Source organism: Podarcis muralis, chromosome 3 (genome assembly GCF_964188315.1).
Source record: "Podarcis muralis chromosome 3, rPodMur119.hap1.1, whole genome shotgun sequence".
Lineage (NCBI taxonomy): Eukaryota > Metazoa > Chordata > Lepidosauria > Squamata > Lacertidae > Podarcis > Podarcis muralis.
The window spans coordinates 1,668,438-1,685,762 of NC_135657.1; the positions used below are offsets into that span (position 1 = coordinate 1,668,438).

Genomic DNA, 17,325 nt, shown 5'->3' on the forward strand with positions numbered 1-17,325 from the left:
CCCTAGGGTGGAAAAACAGACCCCACAGAGCCATTTCCCCCTCTTCATCCCACCCTGTCCCTACAAATGCATTCCCAGTGCAACTGCTGGCTGCAAACAGCAGACCCAAAAACCTGCCCAGCTTGAAGCTCCCCTGGGATGTGGCAGCTGAGCCTGGTGGGAGCTGAAGCCTGAAAAATCTTGAGGATGCCAGCTTTGCCACGGCTGGGAGAATCACCCGCAGCCTCAGCTGGAACACAGGGATTGTACTGGTCTGTATCAGAGGTCTGCTCTTGCAAAGACCGGCAACACAACGTGAAGTGGTCTCTGAACAGGCAGACAGACACACGCTTATTCATAAAGGTGCTAGAAACCAGCAAACCACTCCTTCGAGTTTTTCTTTTGGTAAGAGGTTGTTTTTAACCTGATTCAGCCCACTTTCCACCACCAGACATGCAGGGGAGAAAGCGGGGCAGGAAACTAGGATTCACATCCCTGCTCAGTCACAAAGCCCACTCCCTGGCGACCTCATGGGTAAAGGTAAAGGGACCGCTGACCATTAGGTCCAGTCGTGACCGACTCTGGGGTTGCAGCGCTCATCTTGCTTTATTGGCCGATGGAGCCGGCGTACAGCTTCCGGGTCATGTGGCCAGCATGACTAAGCCGCTTCTGGCGAACCAGAGCAGCGCACGGAAACGCCGTTTACCTTCCCACCGGAGAGGTACCTATTTATCTACTTGCACTTTGACATGCTTTTGAACTGCTAGGTTGGCAGGAGCTGGGACCAAGCAACGGGAGCTCACCCCGTCGCAGGGATTCGAACCGCCAACCTTCTGATCGGCAAGTCCTAGCTCTGTGGTTTAACCCACAGCACCACCCACGTCCCTGACCTCATGGGAGGGGCGGATAAAAACCACTTATATTGGTCCTGAGCGGGGGTGGTGAGTCTTCAATATTCTATGCTTGTATTTTTAACTAAAATCCTTCCCTGGAAAGGCTAACGTTTGAGTGACAACTGGTTTGGGGAAAGTATGGGGCAGAGGCCTTGACTGGATTTTATCTGGACAGAATGGACTGGACATCTGCATCTGCATGTAATGGGAGGAATCTTGGACTGATTTGGCAGAAATACCAGCCTGTGAAGAGACGCTGCGAACCTATATAGGGGAACCCTGGACATAAAACCACATAAAAACATATTGTTTGATTTATCTCACTTGTTGGAAGAACTCAGAGGCTGTGGAAAATAACGAATGAATGAATGAATGAATGAATGAATAACATCAGAATGACTTATGGGAACCACTGGAAATGAATATGAGAAGCAGTAGAAGTATGAGATGATCAGATCCCCTCCAACCTCAGAGCGCGGTGAAGTCTCCCCGAAAAATTTGGCATAATATTTGGATTGTTTAATTATTGAACGATTTGTATAAGTCTGAATATATGATGTGATTTGATTGGAATGTTAAATGGAAAATTTAATAAATTTTTTTTTTTAAAAAAAAAATATTGGCCCTGAGCTTTTTGAAGAGACCATAAAGCTGGAAGGGATCCTGAGGGTCATCTAGTCCAACCCCCTGCAATGCAAGCAAAGCATCCATGGCAGATGGCCCTCCAACCTCTGCTTAAAAACCTCCAAGGAAGGCGTCAGTGCCTTCCTGCTTAGACAGGGATTTGAGTCCGAAATATTAGCGCTCTGCGCGAGCTAAGTCCCACGGGCAATTTGCAGAGCCTGTAAAAGTTACCGTATTTTCCCATGTATAAGACTAGGTTTCCCCCCCTTAATAATAATGTCAAAAATTAGGGGGCGTCTTATACACAGATACATCTCCCCCCCCCCATTTTCTTAAATCTGAGTCCCTAAAAATTGGGGTTGTCTTATAGATGGAAAAATAGGGTAACTCCCATGAGAGAGGGAGGGATCTGAATTCACATGAGTCTTAAGAACATAAGAAGAGTTTTGTTGGATATCTGAAGGAGTGTCTCCACCCCCATCGTTCTACCCGGACGCTGAGGTCCAGCTCCGAGGGCCTTCTGGCGGTTCCCTCAGTGCGAGAAGCCAAGTTACAGGGAACCAGGCAGAGGGCCTTCTTGGTAGTGGCGCCTTCCCTGTGGAACACCCTCCCACCAGATGTCAAAGAGAAGAACAACTACCAGGCTTTTAGAAGACATCTGAAGGCAGCCCTGTTTCGGGAAGCTTTTAATGTTTGATGTATTATAGTATTTTAATATTCTTTTGGAAGCCGCCCAGAGTGGCTGGGGAAGCCCAGCCAGATGGGCGGGGTATAAATAATAAATTATTATTATTATTATTATTATTATTATTATTATTATTAGGCCCAAACAGGCCCATCTGGTCCAGAATCCTCTTCTCACAGGGGCCAATGAGATGCTCCAAAGCAGGCATAGGCAAACTCGGCCCTCCAGATGTTTTGGGACTACAATTCCCATCATTCCTAGCAAACAGGACCAGTGATCAGGGATGATGGGAGTTGTAGTCCCAAAACATCTGGAGGGCCGAGTTTGCCTGTGCCTGCTCCAAAGGGAAATATATCTGCAAGCAGGACTAGGGCACCACAGCAACACTCTCCCCTTCCAGTATACCTGAAGGAGCGTCTCCACCCCCATTGTTCTGCCCGGACACTGGGGTCCAGCTCTGAGGGCCTTCTGGCGGTTCCCTCCCTGTGAGAAGCCAAGTTACAGGGAACCAGGCAGAGGGCCTTCTCGGTGGTGGCGCCCACCCAGTGGAACACCCTACCATCAGATGTCAAAGAGAACAACTACTACCAGACTTTTAGAAGACATCTGAAGGCAGCCCTGTTTAGGAAAGCTTTTAATGTTTGATGTATTAGAGTATTTTAATATTTTGTTGGAAGCCGCCCAGAGTGGCTGGGGAAAATCATCATCATCATCATCATCATCATCATCATCATCATCATCATTATTTCTGCATTTCCCAGGAACTGGTATTTGGATGTACTGCTGCCTCCAGAACAGAGCCATCAATAGCCCTCTTCTCCTCCATGAATTGGCCTCATCCTCTTTTAAACCCATCCAAGTTGGTGGCCATCCTTGCCTCTTGTGGGAGGATAATTTAACTCTCGAAAACACACAACCAAAGGTGGAGAGGAAGAGGGACATGTCAAGCTGCTTCTTCCCTTTCGGCTCAGGAATGAAATTTGCCCCAAGAGTCTTGCGTTCCCACTTGCAAAATCTATTGACCAACGGAGGTACACCCCCCTCTTCTCCCCCAGGGCAATTTACAGGACAGCATTGCGCAGAGGTCTCTGTTCAGCCAAGTCCAAGTCAACAAAACCTCTCCGACTGGCTGTGTGAGGCGGCAAATATCCGGGGGCAAAGGGCCCTTCTAAGGCTCCAGCGTGGTGAGCGGCTGTTCAGAAAGCGATCCATGACCGTGGGCTGGGGAGGGGAGGGGAAGGACAGCAGGGAAATGATTGCCCAGAGGTATTTTTCCTGCCAAGAGGGAGAGAAGGCAGAAGGTGCGCGCCTGCAGATGATCACGGGAGGCAGCGATGGTCCAAAGAGGACTGGACAAACCCATGAAGGCGGCTAGCAATGGGGACTTAGCCAGGATGACTCTGCTCTGCCTCCACAGTCAGGGCTCTCATGCTCAGGTCCTGCTCGCTGGTTTCCCACAGGCATCTTGAAGCTGACCCAGAAACTCCAGCGGGTGCAGAATGCCGCAGCGAGACTCCTTACGGGGTCCTTGCCGTGGGATCACATTCATCCAGTGCTTTACCAACTGCACTGACTCCTGGTGGAGTCCAGGGTCTGGTTTAAGGTGCTGGTTTTGACCTTTAAAGCCCTATACGGCCTAGGACCCTCGTACCTACGGGACCGCCTCTCCTGGTATGCCCCACGGAGGACCTTACGGTCTTCAAATAAAAACATCTTGGAGGTCCCAGGCCACAGGGAGGTTAGGCTGGCCTCAACCAGAGCCAGGGCTTCTTTGGCTATGACCCCGATCTGGTGGAACACTCTGTCACAAGAGACCAGGGCCCTGCGGGACTTGACATCTTTCCGCAGGGCCTGCAAGACGGAGCTGTTCCACCAGGCCTTTGGTCTGGACTCGGTCTGACCCTTAAGTTGCCCTCCCTTTATGGTCTTGATTTATCAGCTATTTTAAAATGAGGCTGCATTTTAAATTGCATTTTAACCTGTATTTTAAATTGGGTTTCCCCCCTCCCTCTTCCCCCCCTCCCATTATGTTTTTACTGTGATTTTATTTTATTGGTGTTAGCTGCCCTGAGCCCAGCTCTGGCCGGGGAGGGCGGGGTATAAATAAATTATTATTGTTGTTGTTGTTGTTGTTGTTGTTGTTGTTGTTGTTGTTGTTGTTGTTGTTGTTGTTATCTGGTCAACCACTGTGAGAACAGGAAGCTGGACTAGATGGGCCATTGATCTGATCCAGCTATTTCTTCTCGTGAGCGCAGCTGACCGATTTGCTGGTGGCTGGCAGAACACATGACCCCCTTCCTCCCCACTCCAAGGCAACGACGTCAGCCAAGTAATTAAGTCAGAGAGGACTCTGCAGATCTTAGTCAATGAATGTTGACTGCTTTGGCTGACAGACTCATCTATTAAAATGTGAAGCAGCAGGAAGGAAGGGGGGGAACCTGAGATGTCACAGCAGGCGCCATCTGAGAAGCGACTGCTGTGTTGCGGTGGAAGGAAGGCAGAACAGCCTCTTCCAAGATGTTGCCTCTTGCATGGCAGCTTTTGAAATTGGCTTCCTTTCATCAGCTGCCTGGCTTATCACTGGCACAAATAAAAAACTGATGCAAATTGTTGGGAAATCAATTGCCCCATAAAATGTTGCAGCCCTGTTGTTTTGCGTTCCCTCCTAGCGCAACCCATCTGACTCAACACCGCAATTCCTTGCAAGAGACCTTCTTGCACTCCTCCGCTGTAACTTTTACCTGCAATGTTTTGTTTTCATTTATTTCATAAAAATTTATACACCGCTTGATTGCAAACAAAAGAAAAAAACCCCCAATGTGGTTTAAAAAAAGGTAAAGGTACCCCTGCCCGTACGGGCCAGTCTTGACAGACTCTAGGGTTGTGCGCCAATCTCACTTAAGAGGCCGGGGGCCAGCGCTGTCCGGAGACACTTCCGGGTCATGTGGCCAGTGTGACGAAGCTGTTCTGGTGAGCCAGAGCCGCACACGGAAACGCTGTTTACCTTCCCGCTAGTAAGCGGTCCCTATTTATCTACTTGCACCCTGGAGTGCTTTCGAACTGCTAGGTTGGCAGGCGCTGGGACCGAGCAACGGGAGCGCACCCCGCCGCGGGGATTCGAACCGCCGACCTTTCGATCGGCAAGCCCTAGGCGCTGAGGCTTTTACCCACAGCGCCACCCGCGTCCCTCCAATGTGGTTTACAAAAAGATAAAAGAAGGAAATCAAGGGGAAACATATTAAAACATACAAAAAGTTAAAATACTAAAACCTGATTAAAATCCACATCAGTTTTTTAAGCATCTGGGCAGGCTTGTCTAAACAAGAATGCTTTTAGCAGGTGCCGGAAATAATACAGTGAGGGTGCCAGCTTGGCATCAATAGGCAGGGAGTTCCAAAGATTTCCAAGGCCGTTTTGTAATCTTTGGAGGGGAACAGCCTGACATTTCCAGGCATGGCTTGCTCAAGCTGGCCTGGGGCAGATCGTTAAGTCTTTCCCAGTAATGAAATTCTGTTGTCACACTGACTAGCCCAAGGCAACCCTCCTTAAGAGGCGGCGCTCTGTGCCGCTGTGACAAACACTCCACCCCACTCCACCCACTCTGACTGCAGAAAGGCATCCTTGGAGGCGAAATAACTACACAGCCCTGCAAGCCAGGCCAGAGGTTTTTTTCTGGAGCTTGATTTCAAGAAACTGTTTCTTTTCCATCCTCTGCCTCTCAAACGAGCTCCCTTTCCCCACAATGGGCTTCACAACACCAAAAAATAAATAAAAAATACTCAATTGTCGGAATAAAACAGCACATGAAAAACAAACCAATAAAAGCAAATCCACATGCAGGTAAAGGTGATAGGCAGCCACTGCGGTGTAGTGCTGGACCAGGACCTGGGTTCAAATCCTCCCACTGGGTGTGACTCTGGGGGCCAATTGCTGCCTCTCAGCCAAACTATAACTCACGGAGTTGTTGTGGGGTAAAACGGGGAGCGGGAGTGCTAGAAGAGGCAGGCTATGAGGAGGACTGGAAACCTTTTGTTGAATAGTTAAAGCATGACTGTAAACATGTAAAAACACAGGTAGGATTTGAATGAAGAACATCAACATTTGTTGGAGAATATTGTGGAGTAGGTAGGACACAGAATGACCATAATACGCAGAAATTTTAGAAAACACGTGAAAACCACGGAGGGGGTGGAGGGGAAGTCAAATCTGAAACAAACATGATTTGGGAAAATACGTATCAAATTTGTAAACTTTCTGAAACCTAAAAAACCCCAAAGCAATATGGGGAGCAGGAGAGCTATGTGCACAATCTTGACTTCCTTGGGAGGAGAAGGCAGCCTATACAGTTGTACCTTGGTTCTTGAACGCCTTGGTACTCATATGTTTTGGCTCCCGAACACTGCAAACAGTGACTGTTCTGGTTTTCTAACATTTTTTGGAAGCCAAACGTCCGACGTGGCTTCTGATTGAGCGTAGGAAGCTCCTGCAGCCAATCGGAAACCGTGCCTTGGTTTTCGAACGGTTCCGGGAATCAAACGGATTCCCAGAACGGATTGAGTTTGACAACCAAGGTACCACTGTAAATGAAGTAGAGCACAAGTGGGAAGAGGGAACCGGAGGGTCAGGAAGCGCCGCACTTACCACCTGGCTGATGTCGTACCCCCAGGGCAAGAAGAGAACCCCCGTGTTGTACTTCTCCCAGTGGGAGAGGATGAAGGAGAACAGGACCACCCACAGGAGGAGGTAGAGGACGAAGACGCTGACGCCGTTGGGCCCCCGGCCGAAGGTGGAGTAGACCGTCACCACGAAGAACATGCAGGCCCAGCTGTCCAGGCCGTGGTCAAAGAGCTCTCCCAGAGGGGTGCTGGACTGCGTGCGCCGGGCCTGCTTGCCATCTACGCCATCTGGGGTGGGGATAAGGAAAGGAGGGGGGTCAGAGGGACGGGTCAACTCCCTGCAGTCCCAGTGGCTGGCTGGGAGGAGAAGCACAAGCCCCAAAGCCAGAGCTTGTGTTAAAGAATCTGTATTTATCTGTCGGAGGGCCATAGATCAGGGGTAGGGTGTCTGCCTTGCAAGACCTTTAAGATCGCTTCCTGTGCTCCTAAACAGAATCAGGACTCGGTGGATAAACCGCTAACGGGATTTCTCTTACGGCCATGTTCTGGGAGGGCTTAGGAGGCGCGAACGTGAACGCTTGGTACAAGAGAGGGTGGCACGATGCCCTTACGGAGAAACTGACCCACAAATTGAGACGGGCAAGGGGAACAAAGCACAAAGAGACCTTTGTTGGAGAACGGTGGGGATTTCTTTCATTCCAGAAAACCAAAGCCTAGTCCCAAAGATTTATAGTAGCTTGTGGATCGGTTAATAAGAATATATTTAATACACATATACGCTGTTGTAAGCTGCGGTGTTCATGGATGCAGGTTTTCATAATGATTTTTTTTTGGGGGGGGGGTCCTCCGGGGGAAATACAAAGGGAATTTTTTTTTAAAGCATCACTTAAAAAAGTCAAGGTAGATGAACCCCTGGCCACCTCTGACTGAGCAGAGGCTTCTTTCAAGGTGTGCTTTTAAAATCAGCTTCAGTACGAAGGGGAAAGCAGAGTCCTCTTTCAAGCACCCATTGTTAGAGCAGGGCTATGAACACCATGGTGACGGAAGGGGGCTCCTGCATGCAAGTCGTTTGGCCCCTACGACTGCTGAGACCACTGTTGCAAATACCCCCTTCTACCGCCTCTTAAAGGTAAAGGGACCCCTGACCATTAGGTCCAGTTGTGGCCGACTCTGGGGTTGCGGCGCTCATCTCGCTTTATTGGCTGAGGGAGCCGGCGTTCAGCTTCTGGGTCATGTGGCCAGCAGGACTAAGCCGCTTCTGGCGAACCAGAGCAGCGCACGGAAACGCCTTTTACCTTCCCGCCGGAGCGGTACCTATTTATCTACTTGCACTTTGACGTGCTTTCGAACTGCTAGGTTGGCAGGAGCAGGGACCGAGCAACAGGAGCTCACCCCGTCATTGCAGGGATTCGAACCGCCAACCTTCTGATCGGCAAGTCCTAGGCTCTGTGGTTTAACCCCCAGCGCCACCCGCGTCCCTTTCTACTGCCCACAGACACAAAGACACAGTAAAGAGCCAGCTTTTACCTAGCGTGTAAGCCATGAAATTGAGGAGGCCCACCATGACCCAGACTTTGTTCGGAACGTGCTGCTGATCGGGTGCTGTGGAAAGAAAACCATTTTGAGCGTCAACACAACCTCCAGGGACATGTTTGCTGCACAATCATTACTGCTATTATAACCATTACTGTTATTATTATATATTATGCTGCCCTTCATCTGAAGACCCAGGCCCACAGGGGTCAGCAAACTTTTTCAGCAGGGGGCTGGTCCACTGTCCCTCAGATCTTTTTTGGGGGGGGCAGACTATATTTTTTTGGGGGGGGAAATGAACGGATTCCTATGCCCCACAAATAATCCAGAGATGCATTTGAAATAAAAGGACACATTCTACTCATGTAAAAACACGCTGGATTGGGCCAGATCCGGCTCAATTGCCTTCTAAATCTTGCCCGCGGATGGTCTGGGAATCAGTGTGTTTTTACATGAGTCGAATGTGCGCTTTTATTTAAAATGCATCTCTGGGTTATTTGTGGGGCATAGGAATTTGTTCATATTTCCCCCCCAAAATATAGTCCGGCCCCCCACAAGGTCTGAGGGACAGTGGACCGGCCCCCTGCTGAAAAAGTTTGCTGACGCCTGGCATAAGACATACAGGAAGGGGCATGATCCCTGCCCAAGACTGAAGAGGCATCAGAAATGAAGGTCAGGACAATAAACAGGTTAACTGGAAACATGAAGAGTTTGGATTTGAGATGCTGCAAGGACTATCCAGGACAATTTACTGGGACGATTCGCCGAGATGTAACTGTGAAGGACGACAAGGAGGAGGCCACATAAGCAGCAGCAGCAGCAGCAGCAGCAGCAGCAACAGGAGCAGCCGGCAGGAGATGGGACTTATATTTGTTTTATTTATAATGATATTTGTATACCGTTGTAGAACAGAAAATAATATATCAAAGCAGTTTGCAGCAATAAAACCATTAACACCTTTCAATAAGAGGTTTAAAACAGACGCCAATTAACCACTGCCGAAGGATGTCTTCTTAATTGCCCAAATCGGCCTGGCAGTTAAGTTTGGGGCAGGGGTTTAAATATTGCAACAGAATCTCTAGCAGCGTTAAAGGTCGTTGTTGTCAATCAAGCCTCACCAACTTGTGGGGTGACCAATGATGCTCAGAGGCCAAAGAACAGGTGACACTTCCAGGAAGGGTAGGGAAGGCCCAGTACAGGGCCACAACACTCCAGGTAGGGTTTCGACAGAGAGATCAAGACCATCAGATAACTGGTGATCATCACCTCTGCAAACTGACAACTCCCTGCTCATTTCAGCCAAGGGCAGAGTCCTGGAGCTTATCACCCAGGTTGTAAAGAGGCTTGCCACCAACGCCTTCTCCCAGCTGTCAGGTTTCCAAGGCTGGAAGGCAACTCCCTAGGCATAGGGTACCACCCTGGCATTCCCAGCCAATCTGGGTAGAATCCTAGAGCTGTAGAGTCAAAGGGACCCAAAGGGACATCTAGCCCAACCCCCTGCGATGACGGGGTCTAGGACTATGGCAGCAGTTCAAGGCAGCCTCTCCCAAATTGGAGCCCCCTCATAAGAACAGCTTTCTGGATCTGGTCAACGGCTCATCCATTCCAGTGCCCGGTTCTCACACTGGCCGACCAGATGGCCGTTATGGGAAACCTGCAAGCAGGATTTGAGTGCAAGAACAGTAGCCGTTCCTAAGGTACCCAGCAGTGTTGGCTGTCTTTAAAGGTAAAGGGACCCCTGACCGTTAGGTCCAGTTGTGGCCGACTCTGGGGTTGCAGCGCTCATCTCACTTTACTGGCTGAGGGAGCCGGCGTACAGCTTCCAGGTCATGTGGCCAGCATGACTAAGCCGCTTCTGGCGAACAAGAGCAGCGCACGGAAATGCAGTTTACCTTCCCGCCAGAGTGGTACCTATTTATCTACTTGCACTTTGACGTGCTTTCAAATTGCCAGGTAGGCAGGACCAGGGACCGAGCAACGGGAGCTCACCCCATCGTGGGGATTTGAACCGCCGACCTTCTGATCGGCAAATCCTAGGCTCAGTGATTTAACCCACAGCACCACCCGCGTCCCTTGGCCGCCACAATTCTCTGCTCCCCTTTAGATGTGTGGGGTGACGAGACAGTCATGGGCCATTCCCCCCCCCCCCCGCAGTCCAGAACTGACGTTTGAGTGTGTCCCCGTAGACACAAGGAAGTCAAGATGCCATCAATGCGCAGAGACAGAGTGAAGAACATGCACCATCTCAGCTCATATCACTTTCATGCCTGTAAATGTGTATGTATACAGCTTTTGCTGTTGCTGTTTAAAGAAAAACTGTCTTACCAGATGCATAAAAGTCAGGGTCACAGTATGCCATGAGGAAGAAGTTGAAGACAAGGAGCAGGAAGCCACTAAACGTTATCAAGTTTGGGGCCAGCCACATGGGGAAAATCTGTGAGGAAGCAGCAAAAACACATGCAGAAAACCCACATTAATTGATCAGCCATGTACAGTCGAGCCCCCTCCGTGACGCTTAGGCAGGAGGAGAAAGAGACTCTTCTTGAGAGTTAGGGTGACGTTTGTCTTTCTTGCTTATCCTTCGTGCGGCAACACAAAAAGGAGTTCAGGCCATGAGCGTAGCTTGTGCATCTCCGGACAATTAAGCCCCCTCAAAGAGGAGGAGGAGAAGCAGCTCCTGAATGAGTCACAGACCAGAACAGGCAGGAGGCCGTGCCAGCCAGAAAGGGGACTGGCAACTTCTCCACTGACAGGGATGCCAACAGGTCTACTTCAAGCACAGAAAGCGCACTTGACAGGGCACGGAGGGAGGCAGGAGGGCCAACTCACCTTGACCACCGTGTTCCAGAAGGGATGCATGACGTACAGGGAGAGGGGGTTGCTGTCCACAGCACTGTACTGTGAAGGAAACAGAGAGGAGACAGAGGTTAGGCTGGAGGTTTTCTAACCCAGCAAGATTCTCTAGAAAGTCCACCAGCAAGAGCCACAGAGAAATACCTAAATGCATATTTATCAGGCCAACCAACATGGCGCAAAGGTCGCTGGCAAGCTTTTGAGTTCTCCAAAACAATCACATCAGGCTGGAGCAGCAGTTTCCAAACTTTTTTGAGCAACCCAACTCATCCCCAGTGCACCTTAACCTATAGGAGGTCTTATTCAGGGTAGGGGTTTGCACAACATCCCAAGGAAGGCAATAACCCAATGAAAACCCATCCAGGAACAATTAGCTGCACACTTATTCAAAATCCAATTGAAACTATTTAATTAATTCAACAAAATGGATGAAATTTAATAAGGAACAAAGATTGTGAGAGCGAGGGTTATTGTTTTTTGCTTCCTTATTTGTATCGTAAAATGCCCTGTGGTCCTCGGGCGAAGGGTGGAATAGGAATTACAGTGGTGCCTCGCAAGACGAAATTAATTCGTTCCGGGAGTTTTGTCGCCTTGCGATTTTTTTCGTCTTGCGAAGCACGGTGTCGGGAAAGTTTTGGAAAAGCTTCAAAAATCACCAAAGTCTTCAAAAACCTCAAAAAAGGCTACCACACCGCGTGCTATGTGTTGCTCCTCGAAGTCAAGTCGCAACTGTATTAACGGTGTTAAGAAAAAGGAAACAAACTTGCAAGACATTTCCGTCTTGCGAAGCAAGCCCATAGGGAAAATCGTCTTGCGAAGCAGCTCAAAAAACAAAAAACCCTTTCGTCTAGCGAGTTTTTCGTCTTGCGAGGCATTCGTCTTGCGAGGTACCACTGTATATAAATAATAAAAATAACTTGATGTAGTGACACCAGGTTTTACAAGTCTGATAAGTCTTTTACACCTCCAGTCCCCCCTCCCTGCATCTTAGCAACCCCCCAGGTAATCCCACTGTCCCGTCCCCCCCAAAGGGATGGGTGGGTGATATGGCCCATTTTGGGAACCACTGGGCTAAATGGTAAGCAAAGCAAGGGGTGGACAGAGGGAAAACACGGTAGGTGGCAATGCCACGTCTGCTCCTAGTCTGAGTTTCAAGGCAGGATGCAGCTGGAGGGAACAGGCTGTCAAACGCGGCACTCTTGGATCTATGCAGGGATCAGGCTGTCCCCAAGACGTACTGGGGAAAGCAAGCATTACGATGGCAGACTCCCCACTCCTAGGGAACTGGCCTGATCCAGCAGGCTCTTATGATCTTATAGTGAGAAATGCACACCAAACACCAGCTTTCCCAACCTGGTGCTCTCAAACGACAACTCCCAAGAGCCCAGGCCAACACAGCCACACTGGCTGGCGCTGATGGGAGCCGTATTCCAAAAGAACAGGAGGGCACCAGGTTAGAGAAAGCTGGGATAAAGCATGGGAAAGGGCAATTCTTCCATTGCGGTGGTCCAGGGTGCCAAGGGCATGCGCCCAACAGCTTGGCAGAGGTTGCTTTCGGGAGAAGAAGAAGAAGAAGAGGAGGAGGAGTTTGGATTTGATATCCCGCCTTTCACTCCCCTTCAGGAGTCTCAAAGCGGCTCACATTCTCCTTTCCCTTCCTCCCCCACAACAAACACTCTGTGAGGTGAGTGGGGCTGAGAGACTTCAGAGAAGTGTGACTGGCCCAAGGTCACCCAGCAGCTGCATGTGGAGGAGCGGGGAAGCGAACCCCGTTCACCAGATTATGAGTCCACCGCTCTTAACCACTACACCACACTGGGAGAGAGTTCTGGCTCAACCTGCTTCCACAGGCCAGAAGCTCAGCCACATACAACTGCACGCTTGTTGTTGTTGTTTAGTCGTTTAGTCGTGTCCGGCTCTTCGTGACCCCCTGGACCAACCGCACGTTAGAAGTCTCCTAAACACACCAAGTGAGAGCTGGACCATCAAGAAGGCTGATCGCCGAAGAATGGATGCTTTTGAATTCTGGTGCTGGAGGAGACTCTTGAGAGTCCCATGACTGCAAGAAGATCCAACCTGTCCATTCTGAAGGAAATCAGTTCTGAGTGCTCACTGGAAGGACAGATCCTGAAGCTGAGGCTCCAATACTTTGGCCACATCGTGAGAAGAGAAGACTCCCTGGAAAAGACCCTGATGTTGGGAAAGATGGAGGGCACAAGGAGAAGGGGACGACAGAGGACGAGATGGTGGGACAGTGTTCTTGAAGCTACCAGCGTGTGTTTGACCCAACTGCGAGAGGCAGTGGAAGACAGGAGGGCCTGGCGTGCTCTGGTCCAGGGGGCCATGAAGAGGCGGACACGACTAAGCGACTAAACAATAACAACAAACACACCAAGGTGCTGCAATAATCCCACCCGAGTTATTATTCCAGATGATGGAGCTTCCCTCCATATATGCTTCCAACCGCCCTCCCTCTCAAACGTCATGTCCTGCCCCAGAAGCGCTTGAGAAATGGGCAACGTCAGTCAGAAGGTCAGTTTTGCTGTGCAACAGCCGCCTGCTTCAGGCCAGCAGGGTGAGTGACGCCTTGCTACGCCGCTGGGTCTCTTGAGTGGCGTCCGGCCAGCCTCCCTGGCACCTGATTCACCAGCTCCGTTCCGTCTCCAAGGACAGAACTACCAAGCGATTTAGGAGGTAATGAGATTTCAGTTAATGGCAGGGGGGTACTTGGCAGATTTGTTCAAATCCCATTATCTCTATCCTTCTTGCGGAAGTCGGGAAAGGCTGCTCCTGAGCATTTGGAGTAAGTGGTAAAGATCCCTCAAGCAGAGTGCTTTGCTTTGCCTGCACTGTAGCAAACCCAGTATTTTGGCCCTGCAGGAAGGGCTGTAAACATTGTGCCTTGAGCTGTGGCAGACAAGCAGCAGCAGCACCAGAAGGCAACCTGTCAAACATTTAACATCCCATCTGCAAAGCCAAAAGGTTTTGCTCTTGTTGGCTTCATACCTCCTGATAAGCAAAGCTCTCTTCCCAAATCTATTCTTTTCTGCAGGTAAAGGAAGGAGGGATGAGGACCTCCTTTGCCAACTGACTGCTTTTGCCTACAACTCCCATAGCAAGAAAGTTGCCATCAAAAGCAGGCTGGCAAAGGCTGGGTTAGGGTCTTAAAGCTGTTTGTATACCCAGGTATTCAGCACCACCAGCAAACTCAGTGCTTGGGAGTTTATTTTGTTGGTTATTACTTACTAACTTTATTTATTTATAGTCCACCTTTTTCTCCATGGAGCTAAAAGTGCATTACATGGTTCTCTCTTCATTTAACCCGTACGACAACAACCCTATGAGGCAGTTTGGGCTGGGTGACCAGCCCAAGATGCTGTTCCTGGTCTTTTGGTGAATAGGAGACCAGCAGCTTCTCCTATCTGCTGAAAGGCCGCTGTAGAGTGGCTTTGGAGGCCCGGCCAGATGGGTGGGGTATAAATAAATTATTATTATTATTGGGGCTGGTGAGAACCGGCTGATCTGGCCTGCAAGGAGCGTGCTGCAGCCGCTGTTGTGACAGTGAGCGATGCATTCCTTGGTTGCTGGATCTGCCGTCCCTGTGTATCCTGCTGCCTGAGGCGATCGCCTCACCTTGCCTCATGGGTGGGCTGGCCCTGTTACTTTTCATGGTTTCTTTGGAGAGAAGCCTGGCTTGAGACATAATGCTGAGCCAGACCATGGTTTGTATCCTGGCAACATCAGGAGCAAGCAAGGAGGGGAAACCCAACCAGGACATCCAAATCTACAGTACTCAGCAATTTGCTTCATACGTGTAATTTAAAGAGGTCACAGAATTCTGCTTGCTTTAGAGAAGAACGTGGGTTATAGTGGTGTTGGGTTTGAGTTTTGAGTACCACTGCCGCCAGTGCTTGCACACAAACAAGCCCTGCCACAGATCAGTCAACCTTAATATTTGTAATTTTGGACAGCACCAAGGACTAGATGAAGATAATAATCCCATTCATTCTTCCCTTGACAGCTCCTGCTGAGATGCAGCCCCAGACCATTCATTTCTCAATTGTTTGGCTTTTAAGCACCAGAGAGTCAGATTACTATTATGGGAAGTGCTGAATAGGAGGCGGAGGAAGAAAAGAAGGCTGGGTGATCTGGGACAGAGCAATACTAGAGGGAAGGCTGGCTTGATGGCACGATCTTCACAGCAGAAGATAATCAAGATCAATCTTCAAACCTGAAGGCAATCAAGATCAAGTTTCAATTTAATCACCTAGGAGGACTCCTTGCTAGAATAACCCTAAACTCATCTTACAAAGCCAAACAACCAGGTCACTTATTACTTTGCAAGTGGTTGGTGCAAAGAGTTAGTCAGTGCATGACTATGACTCCTAACCTGAGCCATCAGACCAGGCCTCAGTGAAGGAACCTCCTTGTCTTTCCTCCTGAAGATACGCAAGGCTGACACATGAACACACTTTGCAGCTTGAGGCTGCCTTTGGCATGGGTCATTTGAAGCAGTGGCCACTCTCCCCAATGACAGCCCCAAAGATATACAGTGGTGCCTCGCAAGACGAAAATAATCCATTCCGCGAGTCTCTTCGTTTAGCGGTTTTTTTCGTCTTGCGAAGCAATCCTATTAGCGGCTTAGCGGATTAGCGCTATTAGCGGTTTAGCGGCTATTAAAGGCTTAGCGGCTAAAAGGCTATTAGCGGCTTAGCAGCTTAGAAAAAGGGGGGGGGGGAGCGAAAAAAATCGCAAGACTCGCAAGACGTTTTCGTCTTGCAAAGCAAGCCCATAGAGAAAATCGTCTTGCGAAGCGCATCGAAAAACGGAAAACCCTTTCGTCTAGCGGGTTTTTCGTCTTGCGAGGCATTTGTCTTGCGGGGCACCACTGTACAAGGTAAACTTTGAGACTGAGAGGTGGTGGTTGGCCCAAGGTAAGCTTCATGGCTGAGGGGTATCATAATTTTTTTAGGGTGCAGACACATAGCAGAAACACACTCTACAGAAAACCAATCCTTTGCCCTTCAAAATTTAGGAAATATTCTCTGAGAAAATTACACTTCATTTGATTATTTGGGATGACCAATCCCAAAACCATCTCTGTTCATCCTGGAAAACTTTTCCCAATGGCTCTTTCACTTGCAAATCCTTCCTTTTTGGTCTGGCAAATTTCTGTTAACAGCAAAGCAGACCTGCCAAATGAGCATCTTTTGTGTATCTATAGGTATTTACCATTTCAAAGGAATGGCCCAGACTAGCCAGGAAACCAGGCCAGAAAACTCATATCCATGCTCCAAGATCCTAAAGATGCCAAATCACACAGCATTCCTTTGTCTTACATATATTGCCCTTTTTCCAAGCTCAGAAGCTAGGGAAGGCATCATCCATAACCTTGTACAGTTGTACCTTGGTTCTCGAATTTAATCTGTTCCAGGAGTCCATTTGACTCCTGAAACTGTTCGAAAACCAAGGTGCGGCTTCCGATTGGCTGCAGGAGCTTCCTGCAGCCAACCAGAAGCTGAGGAAGACGTTTGGCTCCCAAAAATTATTCACAAACCGGAACACTCACTTCCGGGTTTGCGACGTTCGGGAGCCGATTTGTTCGAACACTAAGCTGTTCGACAACCAAGGTACCACTGTGCTGTGTTGGAACTCATCATTTCAGAGTCAAGGGGCCATGCTAACTCCGGTTTCTGGCTGGAAACTAAGGCAGACCTGGTGGACAGAAGGTTCCAGTTTGGTGGAAGAACTTCCAGCCTACAAAAACTAACGCCACAATAAACTAGTTCATCTCCATCGCAACCAAGTCGCTCATTTTCTCTAGAAGCACCACTGATTAGGTATAGTCCTGTGCTGCAGTTTGAAAACAACACACTTCAATTAGAGACGTAAACCCACAGTTTCTGCTTCCCCTTCAGAAAACAGTTTTAGCACGGTGCTACTTAAACTGTCTAGATGCCAGCCGTGCCTAAGCTGGTGTTCAGGACTACAACTCCCATCAGTCCCAGGAGGCAGCTCTACAATGGTCGAGGCTGATGGGAGCTGTAGTCCAAAATGTCTGGAGGGCACAAGGTTGGACAAGGCTGGCAGGGACAGCTTCCAGAGATATGGACTTTCAATGCAGGGACATTTTCTGGCAATG

General features: G+C 49.3%; 1 protein-coding gene across 2 annotated transcripts in view; it reads right to left on the minus strand.

Annotated features, from left to right (window-relative positions):
• The window catches only part of SELENOI (selenoprotein I), a 54,636-nt gene that overhangs the window by 11,334 nt on the left and 25,977 nt on the right, over nucleotides 1–17,325 (minus strand). For both annotated transcript variants that reach the window (XM_028725291.2, XM_028725292.2), the window contains exons 2-5: nucleotides 11,160–11,228; nucleotides 10,656–10,764; nucleotides 8,325–8,399; nucleotides 6,823–7,085 (exon numbers count right to left, since the gene is read on the minus strand). In XM_028725291.2, coding sequence (XP_028581124.2) covers nucleotides 6,823–7,085; nucleotides 8,325–8,399; nucleotides 10,656–10,764; nucleotides 11,160–11,228 — 516 coding nt within the window. The remainder of the gene's footprint in view (nucleotides 1–6,822; nucleotides 7,086–8,324; nucleotides 8,400–10,655; nucleotides 10,765–11,159; nucleotides 11,229–17,325) is intronic.